At 37.3% G+C, this 20,694-nt stretch overlaps 1 protein-coding gene, 1 non-coding gene and 1 pseudogene across 3 annotated transcripts in view; all 3 read right to left on the bottom strand.

Moving 5' to 3' along the window:
- The window catches only part of SPATA16 (spermatogenesis associated 16), a 263,568-nt gene that overhangs the window by 99,936 nt on the left and 142,938 nt on the right, over positions 1-20,694 (bottom strand). For both annotated transcript variants that reach the window (XM_012736408.3, XM_012736409.3), the window contains exon 5: positions 3,863-3,947. In XM_012736408.3, coding sequence (XP_012591862.1) covers positions 3,863-3,947 — 85 coding nt within the window. The remainder of the gene's footprint in view (positions 1-3,862; positions 3,948-20,694) is intronic.
- LOC142875518 (small nucleolar RNA U13) lies at positions 1,812-1,912 on the bottom strand. The gene has a single exon (XR_012922877.1). It is a non-coding gene; the product is annotated as a small nucleolar RNA U13 (small nucleolar RNA).
- LOC142874323 (small ribosomal subunit protein uS17m pseudogene) lies at positions 2,220-3,061 on the bottom strand (annotated as a pseudogene).

Raw genomic sequence — 20,694 nt, 5'->3', positions numbered from 1 at the left:
TAAGGAGCAGGGGGTTTGGGACTTGGACTGTAGTTTACTATAAAGTTCTTATTATAATAATATTACTTTAGGACCACTATGTAAATACCATAGGGTAACTGCTTCAAGAAGAGCTAATTGTCAGCCTGACTGGGTACTTTATATTTTGCTAATCAGTCCAGAATTGTGATGAGGTCTTGGAGTTGTTCTCAAAGAGAATGGCTGAAACCAGAAGACTGGGTGCTGGTTGCAGAGGCATGGTGTGCAAGTACAGTCCTAACAAGTTATTTTTAACCCTCGCTACCTCTGAAGAGTGATGCTATTATAGAATAACATGTGCAAACACTTGTTCAGAGTGATATAGCCCAGTGTGAGCTGTCATATAGTATAGGGCTTTATGCCTCTTTTTTTTTCCTTGTTAGGTTTTTGATGTAAAAAAAATGTTTCTAATACAATTGAAAGATATTCTTGAGTTCAACAAAGCAGAGATCTGTTCTTTTGCATCTAAGAGATTGTAAATCAGCAATCTCTGAGACTAGATGTAGACTGGTTCTCAAATTTTTACATTCTGAATTTTCCATTTTTTTGTTTAAGATCTCTAAGAAGAATAATCAACTAGAGTGATAGGAATTTCATGTGATTAAAACGGAAGATACATTGTATAGGAACTTCTTACAAAGGTGGTGCAAATAGTGCCTGTCTATTTGTCTACTTATGTGCATATCAATACAATCTCTAGTCTGTGATGCTTGGGGACATTCTTAAAGTCATCAGTTTAATTGCTAAGGTAGATTTGGTGGGTGGGACATCTATGTCTTTAAAGAGGGGCATGGATTAAGCACTCTTTGGACAGGTTCAAATTGGCAGAACAAGGTTTAGGAAGGAAGATGTATACATTTGAATTAAGATCAAGAAGAAGCTGGTTAGCAGAAGGAAGGATATGGCCAGTGATGTGCTGATGTTGGGGCTTGATAGGGGGTTTTAGTTTATAGGATTTATCTGTAGGTGTGAATTCTAATTATGTTGCTTCTTTTTTCCTTAAAATTTATGACATCATTTTTGGATATGCGTAAAATTTTAGATGAGATTTTAGTGCTAAAACCTACATCAAGAACAGGCCTTCTTGGCCGGGCGCTGTGGCTCACGCCTGTAATCCTAGCTCTTGGGAGGCCGAGGCGGGCGGATTGCTCAAGGTCAGGAGTTCAAAACCAGCCTGAGCAAGAGCGAGACTCCGTCTCTACTATAAATAGAAAGAAATTAATTGGCCAACTGATATATATATAAAAAATTAGCCGGGCATGGTGGCGCATGCCTGTAGTCCCAGCTACCCGGGAGGCTGAGGCAGAAGGATCACTGGAGCCCAGGAGTTTGAGGTTGCTGTGAGCTAGGCTGATGCCACGGCACTCACTGTAGCCTGGGCAACAAAGCGAGACTCTGTCTCAAAAAAAAAAAAAAGAATAGGCCTTCTCAAACACTTCATGCCAGTCATCCTTACTTTCTAGATGGAGATCCTCTAGAGACTAACTCACCCTGGGTCCGATAACTAGTTGGTGTCAGAACATGTACTGAGTCAGACCTGATGTCTGGACAAGACCTCTTTTCCACTATGCCAGTTACTTCCAATTAAAGGAGAAGAAAAGAATAGAAAGAAAATCATGTTTTTCTTATCTTTTATTAATGCAGAATAGTAAAATAAAGTATTTGTTTCATTTCAATTTTGTATTGCAAACATACATGTATTGGTAAGTGGAGATTATTTTCTTAGTTTGAGGTAAATGAAGTTTGGATATTAATTTTCTTTGAAAGCTAAAGGAAACAGATTTTTTTTTCCATATCAGATGGGTATAATGCTAATGCTGTAACAAGGCTTGAGGGAGGTGCATCTCACACATGACTGTGAAAACCCAATTGGCATGCTGTGAACCACAAAAATAATCAGAAACAAATTTTATTTATAAAAATTCCAAGCTTTTAATTTGTCTTCAGTTATACCAATATTGGCTCTATTTTTTTTCTAAGTTATCAGTTTATTAATGAATAGCAATAAAACTCACTCTCCAAATCAAATGCACATGTGTTTGAGGTCCTACACCTTATTCAATGTGTTAGATTTTAGGAACTCATTCCTATTTAATCTAGCCTAGAAGAAAATGACACAATTTAAAAAAATTTTACTTTCTATGCCTTAATCTGAAGAAAGTCTGGCCACAAGCATGTTGATTATTTGCTTTTGGAATTGGTGAAATCAGACAAAATATTTAAATTTATTTTGAATATATACTATCAAAAACATTCACTTACTGTGGCCTTATCTGTTCACATCAAAAGGCTTTCTTCCCCCAAAATAAAGGTTCTAATACAATTTCTTTGAATGAAAAAAAGAAAACCAATATACCTTGTAAAACAGTGAACTTACAAAATAATGCAGCAGATTGCTAGGCACACTTAGTGCAATGTGAAACTATATCCACTGAAAAGAAAATCTGAAACATGGCCATAAACCTTTATGAAAAATTATAACAAGCCCTTTGCTCTATTTACTTTTAGCTATTTCATAAATACTACAAGAGAGACTGGAAAGTTGTGATGAAATTTAGAAAAATTTCTTTTCCATAAAGCAAATGTGTATATTTTCCCTTTGGCTTCTTCTTCTAATCTTCCATCACTGTGATGAAGAGATATCAAGTTCTTCCAGATTTTTGGTTAGGTGGGTTGTCTCCAAACTGACTGGACTCTCCAGGTAGGTAGTTTCTGCACAGGGTTTTCCTGTCACTGGATCTATGACTCTTCCAACTTTGAAAACGATCTCAGCCAGTTCATGTTTCACATGCTTTGTTCGTGGTACAGGTAAAGCTTTGAGAAGCACAATATCCCCAACCGTGCACTGCTGAAGAGCATCATGGGCAAAGTAGGTTTTTCGCTTATTAAAATACTTCAGTAAATACGGATCCAGAACAAGCCTGGTCACTCTCACTTTAGCAGTTGTTTGCACTGCTGTCCCAATCACCTTCCCCACGATCCATTTGGCATGGACGGATGAACGAGCTACAGACATTATGTGGCTTTGATCGCCTGCGACTCTGCTGCGGAAGTAGAAATCCACTTTAAATGAGAGAAACAGTTTAGTAATTAGCAAATTGGATTTTTTTTTGGGGGGGTGAGATCATTTTGGATATATTTAAGTAGAAACTTATAGACAACTTGTAGGGGAGAGGATAAAGCAAGAAAAAATTCATATGTTGTAAAGGAGACTAAACAAGTACATTCAAAATTCCCCTTATAATTCTAAGAAGTTAAGACTATCTTCTTGACATCTAATTGATCTTTGATATGACTCCTTTCAGTTAACAGCCAAATGTGCTAACCAATTGCGCCACAGGGACATACTGGTATGACTCCTTGCTGCCATTTTTAATAATAAATGAAAAAGAAGAACTGCAGTTTGCCATTGGTTAAGTGTTCCAAATAGTAAATGCTACTCAACAAATATATCTTATCTTTGCATTTTCCTTTATTATGTAATTAATGTTTACTTCTAGCATCTAGGTCATAGATCAACAAGAATCTGTGAAAACACAATGGTCATGTTTTAAAGAATCATATCAGCATAGTAGCATGCCTGAAAAAATAGTTCCTGGGATATCTAAAATTTATATTGGGTTGTAAAACTGAAGTATGGGCCAAGGGTTAACAACCTTGAATTTTGCTCTTAAAATTAGTCTCAGAAAATCTACTTCATTATAAATACATTACTACTTGGTAGTGTCCTTCTGATTGATATGCCCAGAGGTACCTTTTCAGCAGTCTTTTAAGGACCAATCCTTTATTTTTGTTCTGAAAATGAGATGGGCTTCTCCTCCCTAGTTGGGACATCAATTTTTACCTGCCAATACAGTTTGATGAGCTTGCTTACACACTGTTCACTTCCTCCACCGAGCCAGAACATGTAGTCAGCAATCATGGCACTCCTAAGAACAAAGATAGATTAAAATTACAAAACAAAAATTACAGGACTGAAGGAAAATATTGATAGGCAATATATAAAAATGCTGAGGAAGTTGATTTTGTAATGTATAAATTTGACTAAACTAATATTAAGCAAAATATAAAGCACATTTAGAATGTTGAAAGTAGGATTTTTGGGGAGACAGCTGAACCAGAAGAGAGACTAGAAGAGAGAAGCAATCTGCCATTTGTTTTCTAGATTTATTTTTATTTGTACAGTATAAGAATATTTAAAGATTATGAGGGAATTCTTTGTTTTGGTTGCTTTATATTAAGCTTCAAAACATTTACAGAGTAACACAGATTTTATGGACTTTTAGATGCCTTCAAACCTACCATCCATATATAGCTAACTATTAAGACTGGTATTTAAGCATATCTCAGACTTTACCTCTGATTAAATTAGCCTTCTTAAAATTGGAAATATTATTAAAAAATCTCCAAGACAACAAAAAATTCCCTCCCCCACACTTTGTGTCTAATTGAATTGGTTTCAGTATCTACTGAGTACAACCACTGCATTAGTCTTATTAAGATGAGGGAATATTAAAAACTATTGTGCAATGGATATTAATTCATTACTTAGCACCCTTTGGAAAAACAGTTTACTTTTATGACTGTTTCTTTACTAGGTCTCTCTATTTCTTTTCTACAGAGATTCCAAATCCAATTAAATGTGACTAGAAGTAATTCCAAATTGTCACGTTAGCCAATTAAACATATAATAATCCTGTGTACCTAATCACTAGTACTGAAAGTTTATTTATTTAAGTAGAGCTATCACTGTGTGCCCCTGAATGTTTTTCTTATCTTTGCTTGCAGAAATGTGTTGTTTCTTGACATCATTGTAAATTGAATTAGAAATTTTCCTTCCCTAAATATAGGTTGTCTAAGGCACAGCAGCTATAAACTTACTCTGTTGGAAGAATTTATATGTTTAGATTCTTGCTCAGGACAGACAGAAATTAGAACTTTAAAAATTAACAGTGGAAACAAATGTCACCAATTGGAGGATTATTCAGCTCAATATTTTTCTTTTTACACATGTGTTACTGGAAAGAAGCTGCCTGCTGACATTTCAAAATAAATGACAGTGATTTAAGAATAACTAATCTTTTAAGAATTCTTTTATATTTTTCAAAGTCCTTAATGACAACATAAAGAGAGGTAGAAGGTTTTGATGTTGTGTGGATATGAATGGGGCAGAAACAAGTTATAAAAATCATAGACTGCAGAGGGGCAAAAGTGCATTTCAAACATTTGTATTCTGATAGAAGCACTTGCAAAAATTTTCTTCTCATGACAACCTAAAAAGGAAGTTTATAGGACATGTAGATGCCTGTTATTTAATAGAAATTTATTTGGTAAATTCTGAATTTAAGAAATCAATAGGAAATATAAAATTTTACTCTCAAGGATAACATATTCTGTAATTAATATTTATAGGAGTTGGGTACTCTTGAGTGACAATTTGGTCTGCACTCTGATTCCTTCCACTATTAGCATTTGGATTTGCAAATATGGTTCAACAAACATTGCTTAACAAGTACACCAGCCATTAGTTAAACCAGGGTGGCAAATTTTCCTATAAAGGGTCAGATAGTAGATATTTTAGGCTTTGTGGGCCGTCTGGTCTCACCACTACTCAATTTTGCCTTGCAGAAGCAGCTATAGACAAATGAGTGTGGCTGTGTTCCAGTAAGACTTTATTTACAAAAAAAAAACCATGTAGTGGGCCAGATTTGGGTAGTCGCCCAACTCTAAGATAAACAAACGGTTAGGATTTGATCAACCCATGGTGGGCATTGGTATAATACAGGGACAACATAACACGTTGCACTAAAATTACCAAGCAGAGTTCAGGAACTAAGGTTTACAATTTTGAAGCATGCAAAAAAAAAAAAATGTAAAAGATAATCCTGGATCATAGAAACAGTGGTTTAAGTTAAGTAAAAGCTGAATTGATAGACTTTTCGTAATGTTTTTATAATGATTGTCATCCTTGGGTTACAACAATTGTGAGAGTGAAGGACGTGGATCACCACAGTGGGTTTCTAGGGCTTTCTCACAATTCTTTTGGTGATTTGGTTTTGTGTTCACCATTGTAGGATTAGGGTTTTTTTTAGCATTTTTATTAATATTTTCTGAAAGTGTTTTTTTCTATAATGATGTATTGTCAAATTGTTTGCTACATTCTAAAGTGTGTTTTTATTACACCTGGGGCTCAAGTCTTTTTCCAAAAGAAAACAGCTCCAAATTTAAGTAGAAACAGGTGAAGAATTAAGATGCATTCAAATTTGATATCTACCATACCTCAGTGAGGAACAATTATTATAAGAACAAAAGGTTATTAGTATTAAATAACAAAATGTGGTTTCCTAAAGCTCTATTTTTGCTGAGATATATTTCATAAGTATGATGTATTTCTTTCAATACTTGGCATAGAGCTATGTTCATAATTCAGATTGTAGTTACTCCAATCCCTTTTTCTTTCTAGTGGAAATGGCAGCTGTTTTCCTGTCACCCCCTTTCCTTTGTCTGGTTTCCTATTATAGCTCTGCCCTATAGCTCAGCCTTCATGAATCAGTAAAAACCAGTGGAAGAATATAAAGAAATAACATTATGCTATGCAATAGTTGTGGGGCAAGAGACATGGGTTTTTCATCACATTGAATTTATAAAGGGCAAAGACAATTAATTAATCAACCCAATAAGTCAAGGAGTCAAGTACCATGTGGGATCCTGGTTCCAGCAAACTCACCCCATGAACCAAATGTAAACAGTAACACATCATTCTTCCTTACTCTCCTTCAGGTATCTGTTTACCATTAGACCAATACCCTAGGTGCTAGTCAATGTGATTCAATGTTGCTTCCAATTGTCTTCATTTCATTGTCATGATACTATTCATCTTACTTTCGTTAATCTACTGAATGTTGTACCTCCACTGCAACTATAAGATCATATTTACCAAACCCCCTTAATTGACAACTGGTGATTTAATATCTGTCAGTTTTGAGCATTTACAAAGGAATAAGCACCATGCCAAGCACTTTATGGAACAAAGTATTTAACCCAACCCACCTACTTCTGCACTAGATCTCATCCAATTGCATCTACTCATGGAAACCGCTCCACCATGTCATTCATTTGTCTAGTTTCTTTCCTCTCTTTCAATTTTCCCTTTTATTTTGGATTTTTTTCTGCCAGCATACACAAATGGTGATGTTTGTCCCATCTTAAAACAAAACACCCAAAGAGCCTCTCTTGCGCTACTTACCTCCTCCAGTTATTATCTTAATTCTTTTCTCTGCTATTAAAAATAAAAGCCCGTTGAAAAAGCTGTGTGCACTCCCTGTCTGTAATTTCTCTCTTTCTTTTGTCTCTGAGACTCCCTCCAGCAGGGCTCTCATTCCTACCACTGCACTGAAACTGCTCTTGTCAATTCTGCTTATGGTCTCCACGTTGCCAAATGCAATGGTTCAGTTCTCAGTCTCCATTTTCTATGCACTTTCAGGTGCAAGTGATGCAATTGCTCACTCCCTCCTCCAGCATACACTTTTCCACTTGGCTTTCACGGCTCCACTCTTCCTGATTTTTTTCCTATCTTACTGGTTGAACTTTTCAATCTCCTTTTGCTGTTATGTCTTTATCTCCCTGGATCCCTAACTTTGGAGTGCACTAGGTGCACTGCTTGGACCTCTTCTCTTTCCTTCTATACTCACTCCCTTGGTGAACTCATCAGTTTTAAATACCATTTATATGTTGACAACTCTTAGATTTCTACCCTGAGTATGAGCCTCTTCCTGGATATCCAGAATCTTATAGAAGCTACATTGTTGACATCTGTATTCAGATATCTAATAGGTGTCAAACTTGCCATAATCATACTGGAGACTCTGATCCTTCCTATTTCTCCTCCCCGACCTCCATACAGTTTCTTAGACAAAAAATCTAAGTGTCACCATGACTTCTCTCTTTCTCACATTCCCTCTCCAATCCAAGATTGAATCCTGATCAGGCTAACTTTAACCTATATCAGAATCCTGCCACTTCTCACCACTTCCAGCGTTATCATCTGGTCCATAATTTCTCACTGGATTATTGCAACAGCTTCCAAACTGGGCTCCCTGTTACCCCAATTGTCTATTCTTAACATGGCAGTCTGAGTGATCCAATTAAAACTAGAATGCCAGATCAGGTCACTCCTGTGCTTAAAACTGCAAAGCTTCCTATCTCTCTCAGAGTAAAAACCAAAGACTTTATAATGGCATTTGAATCATTTGCCATACAATCACATGTTGCTTCTCTGATCTCATCCTACTACCATCTCCTTAACTCACTGTGCTTCAAACTGTCCATCTAACTATTCCTCGAGAAGAACAGGCCTCCAGATTTTGCATTTGGCAGTCCCTATCCTGAAATATTCTTTGCCTGGACATCCTTATGACTCTCCTGCTCACCTCCTTCAGGTCTTTAGAGATATCATGTTTTTGGTGAGGACTACCCTGACCACACTCCAACACTATGTATATCCTTGGTTGTTTTACTTTTTCCATGGCACTTATCGTCATTCAACTTAAAGTTTATTTTATTTTTGTTAGTTTTGGCGGTGTTTATTGCTGTCTTCCTTTACTGTAGGGGTCAGCAAACTATGGTCTGTGAGTCAAATCTGACTCATTACCTGTGTTTATAAATAAAGTTTTAATGGAACACAGCAATCCCCATTCATTTCTGCATTATTTACATATTGGTTATGACAACTCTTTGTTGTAAACAATTATTTACATATTGTTTATGCCTACTGCTACAATGGCAGAGTTGAATAATTGCAAGAGAAATTCGATGGCCCACAAAGCCCATTTACTATCTCTGGCTCTTTACTGGAATATAAGCTCCTCAAGGGCAGGGATTTTTGTCTGTTTTATTTATTGCTAAGTCCACCATGCCTAGAACAGTGCCCGACATGGTAGTTGCACAAGAAATATTTGTTGAATTAACAACTACATATTATCTTATTTATTTAACTAAAAATATATTCTCTATTACAAAGAACCTGAGACTAATGGAGTCACATAGCTTATAGGATTCTAACACAAGCAGACTGGATCTAGAGCTATCTCATTGTCCATATTTAAGAAAATGCTTTTGCAGTGGCATGGTAATGGAGCCACAGAGTGGGCTTTGTCAATCTAATTTGTCCAATATAGAATCCAATGCAACATTTAGCTCGTATGAAAGCTTAATAAATGCTAATAGATGCTGATGTATTTATGGCAATGGCATAAATTGAAGAGGAAAGGTACCAGGAAACGCATTGGCCTAATGTGTTGTATCTAAAATTATTTTTAACATGATGCCTTAAGTCATATGTCAACAATTATTGCTTCCCTGCAAGCAAATCTTCACATTTTATTTACTTAATTAAAAGTAAAAGGGCCAGAATCTGTTTTTTAAATATACATACAGATACAATAAAAGGTTTTAATGTCATGAACTCAGCTTATTGTGAATCAAATCCTGTCCCTATAGAATGGCACATTCACAATAAAAGAATCGGACACATTATTTTTAATAAAATAGGTACCAGTTTCATTTCCCAAATTAATGTCACAAAAGGATCAGGAATATAAGAACATTCATTATAGGTGCTTTTACAGATTGGATATTTCTAAACAGGCTGTGAGATTCTAAGATTGTGAGAATACACTATTGACGTTTTTCAAGGCCTATGTTCAGATTCAAAATTTATAACATTTTTACTCAGTGTGGCCACATGGTGGTGTAAAACAATAAGATATGGGTAAACAAAAGAAAATCACAGCACACAATCAACTGTGTGGTCTCACTGGGCTGACTGGCTGAGACCTTGAAAAGTCATTCCGTTCATCACCTTGCCTTTAGGCAGGATCACACTTAAACCTTTCAAATGAGACTGATGAGAATCTATTCTGTTTTAAAGACCTCCACAGAAGGACATTGCTCTGCTTTCCTCACTGATTCCAGAGTTTCATAGCCATAAATAGCAGCTTCTGCAGTTTTAGGCTGCTGGCTTCAGTTCTCTCTCCAGTGTTAATGCAGCCCAACTACAACTTATTCTCTGAATAGCAGTTTCAAATACTATCACAACAATTTATTAACATTTCCCCCCATGTTAATTAATTAGCCCTACTTGCTTTCATCTTTCTCCATGAGGCTTCGTTTCTTGCCATTAGTCAGTCACTCATTCCTTCTTTTCTTCCTTCTACAACTGGAAACTGACCTGTTTCAAGAGTCTAAGGATAATCTTATGGTCTTTGTATGCACCTACTTTGTCTATGTAACTGGTAAAAGTACTTAGAAGTGTGTATGACTACAGAATCCTTTCGTATTATCAAGATACTTAGGAAGTTGTTCCCTTTCTCCTGTACTTAAAAAAGCTCAAGAACATATGTATATACATGCCATTAATTTTAGATGAGTTAATATTGATTCAAAGTGTATTTTCCTTTTGAATATAAATGCACGTTAATATGGAAGAGTTGATATTCTGATGGGGAGAAGAGCTGAACTAATAAATGCATTCAGGCAAACACACACACACACACACACACACACACACACACACACACACAGAGGAAACGTCTTTTTGCAGGCTCACATATTTCCACACAGCAGCCAGTCACAACATTCTTCCAAAAAATATAAAGGTAAGTTACCTCAGATAAAATCCCTGCTCCTATGGTGGCCTACAATTCTTCATAGGCTGTTTTCCTCTTGAGCACGTTTTCCATCCCCCTCCCATCAAGTTCTCCTTTTCTACCATGCCCTAACTGGAACCTTATCTTTTCTTAAATAAGCTTCACATTTTGTAATTACTTGTTGGTTTACTTGTTTATTACTTTCTTTCTCTAGACCTTTGCTGTCCAATATGGGAGCAAGTAGCCATACGTAGCTGTTTATGTTATATTAATATTTAATTGAATTAAAATTTAAAACTCAAAAAAAACAAACAAACAAACAAAAAAAATTTAAAACTCAGTTTCTCAGGTACACAGGCACATTTCAGGTACTCAGAAGCTACCTGTGGCCTGTACTGAATAATACTGAACATGCCCACTATCCCTGCAAGTTCTGTTGGGACAGTGCCGATCTAGACTGTAAGCTACAGGCATGTAACCATTACAATGCCTCATACAACAACTGGTAAGTAGTAGGTGCTCAATAATTTTCAATACAAATTTTATCTATTTAAGTTCTCATTAATTTATATCTGTTTGTGTTTGGGCTTTTCCCTGGCTATCTCTCTTCCTTCCCCTGCTCCCTGCCCCATCAAATAGTCATTTAATGCTTATCAGGTGGCTCAGCCCCTGTAATACTCTGGGTTCCCATGCTTCAGTAGTTGATGAGCATTGAAGAAGTTACTGTTTGGTTTTTAGACCTTCATAATTGCCTAATTCTATTACCTGAAAGTTGTTTCTGAGACGAAGTCTCTACCTTTTACAGCCCAGATCTAGTTAATAGGTTCCTGCCTTTATTGTAGTTGCAGATTCTGATTATTACTAGGATTCTAAACATGCTTGCTCCTGCAAGACTGTTCAGTAATGGATGAGAATTTTTCTTGAAGTTCACTGCCTGCCTACTAGTCTGGAATTTCAAATATTATCTGTTGCTAGATTCCCAATTAGTAAAAACAAACAACAGCAATAGAACTACTATTACCATTTGTAACAGCAACTAACCTTTGCTGAGTGCTAACCATGTACATAGCAAGTGCTTTTAAATCTCATTTTAATTCTTAAAACCAAGCTATGAATCGAAGAAACTGAGGTTTAGGGAGGTTAATTTTCCGAAAAGTAGATGGTAGGGTAAGGATTCAACCAGATATATTGGGCACATATTGCTAATTTCATACCAAACTGATGATTGCTGGTGTACTCTCTAAAAATCATACTTTGTGGTTGATTAAACAGTGTGGTAATATTATTGCCTATTGATACTGGTCCTCGTCCTTTATCCCCCTCACATGCTTGTTTCACTAGCAGACATGGCTTCTTCTTAGTTATGGTTTATTAATATAACACAGTCAATTTTTGCTCTCCTTTGAGGCTGTGTCATGACAGGTGTTAGTACTTCTATAGAAAATATATGTCTGGTTGAAGAAGACTGGAGCTCATTTCAGATTAGGTATGAAGGTTTGGGTTTTTTTTCCTACACAACAATTTATTTATTTATTTATTTATTTTAGAATATTACAGGGATACAAACACTTTGGTTGTATATATTGCCTTTGTACTGCCCAAGTCAGAGCTACAAGCTTTCCCAAACCCAAGACATCACACACTGTACCTACCCATTAGGTGCGAATTTATCTAACCCTTCCTCCCACCTCCCATCTGCCTGACACCCTGTGAATGTTACTTCCATATATGCACATAGATGTTGATCAATTAGTACCAATTTAATGGAGAGTACATGTGGTACTTTTTTTTTCCATTCTTGTGATATTTCACTTAGAAGAATAGGCTCCAACTCCATCAAGGTTAGTACAAGCAGTATTAGTTCATCATTTTTCATGGCTGAGTAGTACTCCATGGTATACATATACCACATTTTATTAATTCACTCATGTATTGATGGACACTTGGGTTGTTTCCACATCTTTGCAATTGTGAATTGTGCTGCCATGAATACCTGAGTGCAGATGTCTTTTTTATAGAATGCCTTTTTTCCCTTTGAGTAGATACCCAGTAGTGGAATTGCTGGATAAAATGGTAGTTTTACATTGAATTCTTTGAGTTATCTTCATATTAATTTCCATAGACTTTGTACTAGTTTGCAGTCCCACCAGCAATGTATGAGTGTTCCTATCTCTCTGCATCCATGCCATTTGTTGTTTTGGGACATTTTGATAAAAGCCATTCTCACTGGAATTAAGTGATATCTTATTGTGATTTTGATTTGCATTTCCATTATGATTAGAGATGGTGAGCATTTTTTCATATATTTGTTGGCCATTAGTCTGTCTTCTTTTGAAAAATTTCTTTTCATGTCCTTTGCCCATGTTTTAATAGGGTTGTTTGATTTTTTCTTGTTGATTTTCCTGAGTTCTAAGTAGATTCTAGTTATCAGCTCTTTATTGAATATGTAGTACGTGAATATTTTCTACCATTCTATAGGTTGTCTATTCACTCTGACGGTCATTTCCTTGGCTATGCAGAAGTTTTAATTTGATCAGGTCCTATTTATTTATTTTTGTTGTTGCTGTGATTGCCTTTGGGGTCTTCTTCATAAATTCTTTGCCTAGGCTGATGTCTATAAGAGTTTTTTCTAACATTTTCTTGTAGAATTCTTATGGTTTTATGCTTAGGTTTAAGTATGTTATCCATTATGAGCTGGTTTTTGTGAGAGGTGAGAGGTGCGGATCCTGTTTCAGTCTTCTACATGTGGCTATCTAGTTTTCCCAGCACCATTTATTGAATAAGGATTCTTTTCCCCAGTGTATGTTTTTGTCTGCTTTGTCAAAGATCAGATGGCTATACAAGGATGGTTTTATATTTAGGTTCTCAGTTCTGTTCCATTGGTCTATATCTCTGTTCTTGTGCTAGTTCCATGCTGTTTTGGTTACTCTAGCCTTATAGTGTAGCTTGAAGTCTGGCAAATTAATGCTTACCAATTTTTTCTTTTTGCTTAACGTTGCTTTTGGTATATGGGACTTATCTGGTTCCATATAAAACATAGAATTATTTTTTCCAGATTGGTGAAAAATGATGTTGGTATTTTAATAGGGATTGCATTGGATCTGCAGATTACTTGGGTAGTATCGACATTTTAACAATGTTGATTCTGCTGACCCATGAGCATGGTATGGTTTTCTACCTGTTTACGTCCTCTGCTATTTCCTTCCTCGGTGTTGCATAGTTCTCCCTGTAGAGGTCTTTCACCTCCTTAGTTAAATATAATCCTAGGTATTTTACTTTCTTTGTTGTTATTGTGAAAGGTATTGAGTCTTTGAAGGTTTGGTTTTATTTTTGATTTTTTTTTCTGTGTGGAACCCCCAATTCAGGAAATGTTTATTAGTTTATTATAATAGGCAAGATTTTTTTTTTTTTCTGAGACAGAGTCTCGCTTTGTTGCCCAGGCTAGAGTGAGTGCCATGGCATCAGCCTAGCTCACAGCAACCTCAAACTCCTGGGCTCAAGCAATCCTCCTGCCTCAGGCTCCCAAGTAGCTGAGACTACAGGCATGCGCCACCATGCCTGGCTAATTTATATATATATATATACATATATATATATATATTAGTTGGCCAATTAATTTCTTTCTATTTTTTTTTTATAGTAGAGATGGGGTCTCACTCAGGCTTGTTTTGAACTCCTGACCTTGAGCAATCCGCCCGCCTCGGCCTCCCAGAGTGCTAGGATTCCAGGCGTGAGGCACCGCGCCCGGCCAATAGGCAAGATTTGAAGTCATGACAACATGCCAGATTATAAGGACATGATGCTGACCTTTCAATTTGACTATCAATAAGGTATCCATATTTGGAAAAAGTAACCAAAATATAAGGTATTTTATAGCCATAAAGAACAATGCACAAATTAAATACATTATGTTAACTAAGAAGTACAGAACATAAGTGCTATAGAATTTTAAAGAGGGAAATGATTAGTTTTTACTGTAATGGAATGATTCAATGCTAAGACCTGAAGAATGGCTAACATTATTTTTAAGCAGTGATTAAGAAAAAAAAAGCATTTTTTTTTTGTCCAGGGATATATCACATGCAAGGGCATTGAAGGTAGAAAGTATTAATGCAGGATCTGAGGCAAAGAGGAGGGTTTGGATTGAGGAATGAGGGAGAAAAGGTCAGAAAATTATGTTGGGGACAGATTATGATAAATGTTGGACTCCAGGCAGGTGAATTTGAACTTTGTTCTATTAGGGACAGGAGACAATTGAAGAATTTTTGGCAGAGAGAGTAGCATGGGTACTTCTAGTTTTAAAATCTCAGTCACTGCTGGTCTGGATTCCATGGTGGGAAGGAGGTCTTACCCAGCTGGGACCTCTAAGGCTTGTGTTCAACAGAGGCAGTGACACCTTCTAGTCATACTGGCAACAGTCCAGGGGAATCTCTACTTTGCTTTTTAGGCAGGGGTTTATAAATAGTGTCCTTTGATATCTGGACTCCACTTACTCTCTGGGATGAAGAGGGTGGTCTGGGAAGCCAGGGTCCTGATTGGGCCATATGGATATAGGATGGGATCCGAGCACTAATGCGTACTGGACTCATATTTGCATACCTCTTGAATTCATCCATTCCACAAAGATGGAGAATTAAGATGAATAAGCCACTCCTATCGTTAAGGTCTAATGAAGAGGCAAATATAATTATGTCACAATGAATAAAGTAGAATCATCAATATATATGCTAATGCAGTGAGAGGGGTGGTGGTGTTTAGGGAGGGGTCCTGCGTCAGCTTAAATGATAAGTAGGAGTTAGCCAAGCAAGCAAAGGGAGGCTAAGGCTGAGAAGGGTATTCTAGGCTTAGGGTATAGCTGGAACATAGGTACAGAGGTTAGAAGTAGGAGGAAGAGCAGGAAACACCAACAGTATCATCTTGCTGAGTTTAGAGCAGGAGAGGAAGGCAGTGGGAGACATGATGGAGCCTGGATTGTATCCTGTGGGTAATGAGGAACCATGGTAGGATTTTAAGTAGAAAGTAGCATGGGCAGTTCTGTGGTTTATAGAGAGAAACTTGCCAACTCTTTAGAAGATGCATTTGAGGGAGAGTAAACTGGAGGAGGGAGGTGATTGTAGGAGTTCTTCTGAGAGACAGCAGACAAGCCTAAACTAGGGCAGTGACTATAGGAAAATAGGAAATTGAAATACTGGCACCATTACTAATGATGAAGTCAAATAATAAGGCATTAGGATATGGCATTTAAAACCTTAAATGTGGTATATTCCAGGCCCTATGTGATCCGGTCTCAGGCTAGGGGCAGTTTCCATAGAGTACCAGGCATTGAAGAAGTTATCAGTCCTATTGATATTCCTATAAATCTTGTAAGGAAGGGAAAACCTAAAATTGACTTTTTTTTTTTCCTTTTCCAGATGAATGAACTAATATCTGATGCTCAAGGAAACCATAAATAATGACAAAACAGTAATGGGCTTGGCCTGAAGCCAACAGTGTAACTCTTCAGTGGGGACTGACTGGTATCACAGGCCAGCAATCCAACTTAATAATCTGTTGCCCTGACTTTCTGGAGTGTTGATGGAGCCTGGTAAACCACAGAGAGGTTCCCTTAGCACTCATTCTTAAAGAGCTCCTTCTGGAGATTCTCCTTGGAAATGTTCCTCCCAGAGCCCTGTCTCCTGCTCTACCTATCCCAGGTCACTCTCTCATGATGGAGAACTGAGCATCCATTCTTGGAACATTTCCTCACTAACAGAGGGTACCCTCACATTTTGGCATAAACAAAAAATCCTGAATGTATGCTTCTCTAATTTCAAACATGATCCTGAAGTTTTATTCAACTTCTTGTAGGATCAAAGGAAGGGAAATGGGTAGGAAAAAATGAAGAATATCATATTAGGTCATTCTGAAAGTGGGCAAGAGCTAGAGGAGAGTCTGGCTGTACAAAAACAGGTAATCCTGAGTTTAATTTTGCTTTACGTAGTTTCCACCAGCAGCTTCTGGAGCCAAAATAAAATGTAAAGCAGTTGGAAATAAAAGTACTTAGAGCAGAAAATAAACCCATTCACAGCAGAGGAACAGCTTACAGAGAAAATAGCCAGAACTGTCTGGTTACTCTCTAGAAGTAAAGGAATCCAGGCAGTTCTTGAAACTTGTGGCAAATTGAGGGTGGTGCTTGCCACACCATCTCCTGATCTCTGGGTAGGAAAAAAAATCCATCCTTCAGACTATATGGATTATACAGTCTGATAAAATATTTTAATTATTTAGCAAACGATGTAACTCAACCAGTCATAAACCCAGCTGCCTGTTTCTCAAAAGAGCTTGAGACCTGAAGGCAGAGAGGGGGAGAGTGAGGAAAAGAGTGATTAGCAGCATAGGTAGGCCCCAGTATGGTGAGCTGGTTCTTTGAAACTTGGAATCCATTTTCAAGTAGGAGCAAAGAATAATATTCACTGCAGTGAGGTTGTCAAGGCAGCCTACAGACACCTGTTTAAACCAAAGTTTACTGAAATGATACACATTTAACAGTTATGCAATGTTTTACCAATGAAATAAAACCAAATGAAAGAGTAAAGTGAATATTTTTAACTGAGTAGAAAGGGGTTTCTCTTTCAGTGTTTCTCAAAAGTAGTCCCTCTTGGCCATTTTAGGCTTGTGGGACTGTCCTGTGCATTGCAGGAATCTCAGCATTTCTGGGCACCCATTCCTATATGCCAATAGTACCCAGTTACATTGACAACCCAAGCACCTTCATTTACTTTCTAGGAGATGAGAAGGAGCTAAGAACCGCTTGGAGATGGGATGTTTATGGAAATTATGAGAGGGAGGCACTTTAAAGGTTGATGGAACAGATTTTTAATTTTTCAAAGTTGAGTTTACTTCATAACATTTCTTAGTGGGAACTATGTAATCCAAAGCATTGGTCTCATCAGTATTGAACAGGATAAATTTTTGGCTTCCAAATGAAACAAAAAAGACAGGACAGAAGAAAACTACTTGGTACTGGAAGAACATGTATACTTTGGAAAAGGTTTCCTGAGATAGAATAACCTAAGCACCAAAATAGCGAGAGAGAAAAGGAAAGGAGAAAGCATCGTTTGCCTGGTTCTGCATAAAGGTTGAACCCAGGCAATGGAGCCAGGCCTCCTACTCTTTCACGACATGCCTGATCTTGCACAAGTCACTTAATCCAAGCCTTTGTCCTAGCATTTTTATGGGCCATCTCTAGAATGAAGATGTGATAATATCTATATTCTGGAGGTGTGTGTGTGTAACTAATACTATCTATAAACCAATTTGAAATTTATAAGGTGTATACATTTTAGATTGATACCATTATTATTAATTTGTTGTCGATCCAAGGGTGAATGTTGAGATAGGAGGGTCGGATATTAAACAGATGTTCCCACCTAAGGAAAGATTAGTTTCTGTACTGAAAAGTTAGAAATAGTATGAAGGAAGGTCACAAGGCATTGGATGTGTACCTGGAGAGAGGTAGCTCACACCTGGGAAATACTTTTTTACATTAATATGGTCAAAATTTACATAGGACACTTGTCACCCAAATAAAATGAATCCTTAAAACAATTTAATATGTAACATTCTGAATTTAATCCAACAAGGAGAACCCACAACCACCACCACCACCACCACCACTACCACCACCAAAGTCCCTCTGTGGAAATCTCTGTGAGATAAAACAAAGAATCAGTTCTCTAAATGTTGACAGCTCACTGGTGGTGGACTGGTGCACTCTTCCAAGATAGCAGAGGAAGGTAATCTATAAGCATTTGCTGATTTAAATGAGAGACATATATTCCAAGTGGACATTAGGCAAAATTATGATGTACTCAGACTTGCTTTCAGCACTTTTCTAGACTGCGTTGCTTAGTTCATGCCTCTGCTCTGGCATCTCCTTTCTTTCTTTCCAGTGTGCTCTGCTTATATTCTGGCCACTAAAGATCTCCCATGGTGAAACTCACATACACCTGGGCTTACAACAGTATTATAGGATTCAACCCTGTCTTTTCTCAAAACTTGCATTGGAGCATATCCATTCTCCATTTGATTTTTTTCAGGGCAACACAAAAGTATATAGAGAGATAAGTAGATAATTTGGGGGGGCATCAAAAAATATTCTGCCTCACAAATATTTCCCTCAATGACTTAACTGCCGTAAGATGACACATTAGTTACTTCTTTCATGCTGTTTCACATTTGTGTTTTTTTGGAAGGTGAAGGCATTAATTATCACTCATAACTAACTTTGAATAAACTATTTTCTTTTTTTTTTTTTTTTTTTTTTTTTTTGAGACAGAGTCTCGCTTTGTTGCCCAGGCTAGAGTGAGTGCCGTGGCGTCAGCCTAGCTCACAGCAACCTCAAACTCCTGGGCTCAAGCGATCCTTCTGTCTCAGCCTCCCAAGTAGCTGGGACTACAGGCATGTGCCACCATGCCCGGCTAATTTTTTCTATATATATTAGTTGGCCAATTAGTTTCTTTCTATTTATAGTAGAGACGGGGTCTTGCTCTTGCTCAGGCTGGTTTCGAACTCCTGACCTCGAGCAATCCGCCCGCCTCGGCCTCCCAGAGAGCTAGGATTACAGGCGTGAGCCACCGTGCCCGGCCTGAATAAACTATTTTCCGTCAGATTAACAGAGAGGGAATACACCACAGGAGTGGTGACTTGGGAGCTAGACTGCCTTTGTTTGGATCCCAACTCTGTCATTTGCTAGCTGTATGACTCTGGACAGGCTACTTAAACCTCTTTGTGCCTCAGATTTCCCATCTTATAATATAGATAATAATAGTTGCCAACCTCATAGGGTTGTCAGGAGGATTAAATGCTCTGTTATACGTAACGCTTATAAAGCAGTGCCTGATACTAGGGAAACAATAAATGTTAGTTTGCCAATTGGTATTCTGTCCAGGTGTTAACACTGATGGTTAGGAAAATGAGATACACATTGCTTCGTTGAGAAGCTTATACTCAAACAGGCTTATTTAGACTGCTTCAAAAGTGTATTGATTTTCTCACTGTTATTAAAGTTTTTTTCTTCCACTTACAAAACTTATAGAAGCTTACAACTAATATAGATAGTGTAGGTTTGTGAGCCTACAATGAGAAGGCCACTTCTTTGGTGCAGCTTTCTTTAACCCCTATTGTACTTGGATATCTTGTCTTCCACTCTGTCGTAACACTTTGCTTATATCTTCTCTTAGAGTCCTTTAACTTTCTCTTGTAGATTAGTTATTTATATTCTTTAAAGACATCTTCAATAGAGTATAATTTTCTAGAGGTCAGGAATCACATTTCACTTATGAATTCACGAGAGACTTCCGCAGTATAGGCACTTGTTATGTGATTATCAAATGAATGAATAATTGTAGTCCCCATAAGGCCAGGAATTTTTAAAGTTTTGCTTATTGCTGTATTTATCCCAAATATCTAGAATGGTAATTGGCATAAAGTAGGTGAATAGATGTTTGTGGAATGATTTTGTTAAATGAAGGGGGGTACAAATTTGCTTTTGAGGTAAAAATGGGATGCTATGGATCAAACCAAAATTTTGCTGATTACATTAAACAATTTGAGATACATTCTTTGAGAAACAAATGTCCATTAGGGTAGTAAACATAGGCTAGGACATTTTCTTGCTCTTAGGAAAGATATTTCTTTGAGGTAGGGGAGGGTAATGATAGTTGGTATCCATAAGCTGTATTCTCCTGTCCCTAACCATAAGTACTGCCTTACTGTTTCAACCAAAAGCTATTGACCACGTGGTTCATTAAGGGCACTGGGGCTGATGATGGGTGCATGAGATGGGAAAGATATTGATCACAGAGCTTATGTTTGAGTAGCTGGAATGAAGTGTGATGCTCTTGCCAATTGTGAATAAAGTACGATGGTTTCAGCCAGTCCACTTCTAAGAGAAACTGCCTTGCTCATGCCTCTGATGAAGAAGCAGGTTCAGGTGATCTTGTTCTCTTTTTCTGTTTGCAGAAGGTTGGGGTATTGAGTTTTAGAGACA

Source organism: Microcebus murinus, chromosome 1 (genome assembly GCF_040939455.1).
Source record: "Microcebus murinus isolate Inina chromosome 1, M.murinus_Inina_mat1.0, whole genome shotgun sequence".
Lineage (NCBI taxonomy): Eukaryota > Metazoa > Chordata > Mammalia > Primates > Cheirogaleidae > Microcebus > Microcebus murinus.
The sequence above is the reverse complement of the archived record's forward strand: the minus strand, read 5'-3'. Positions and strand labels throughout refer to the sequence as shown.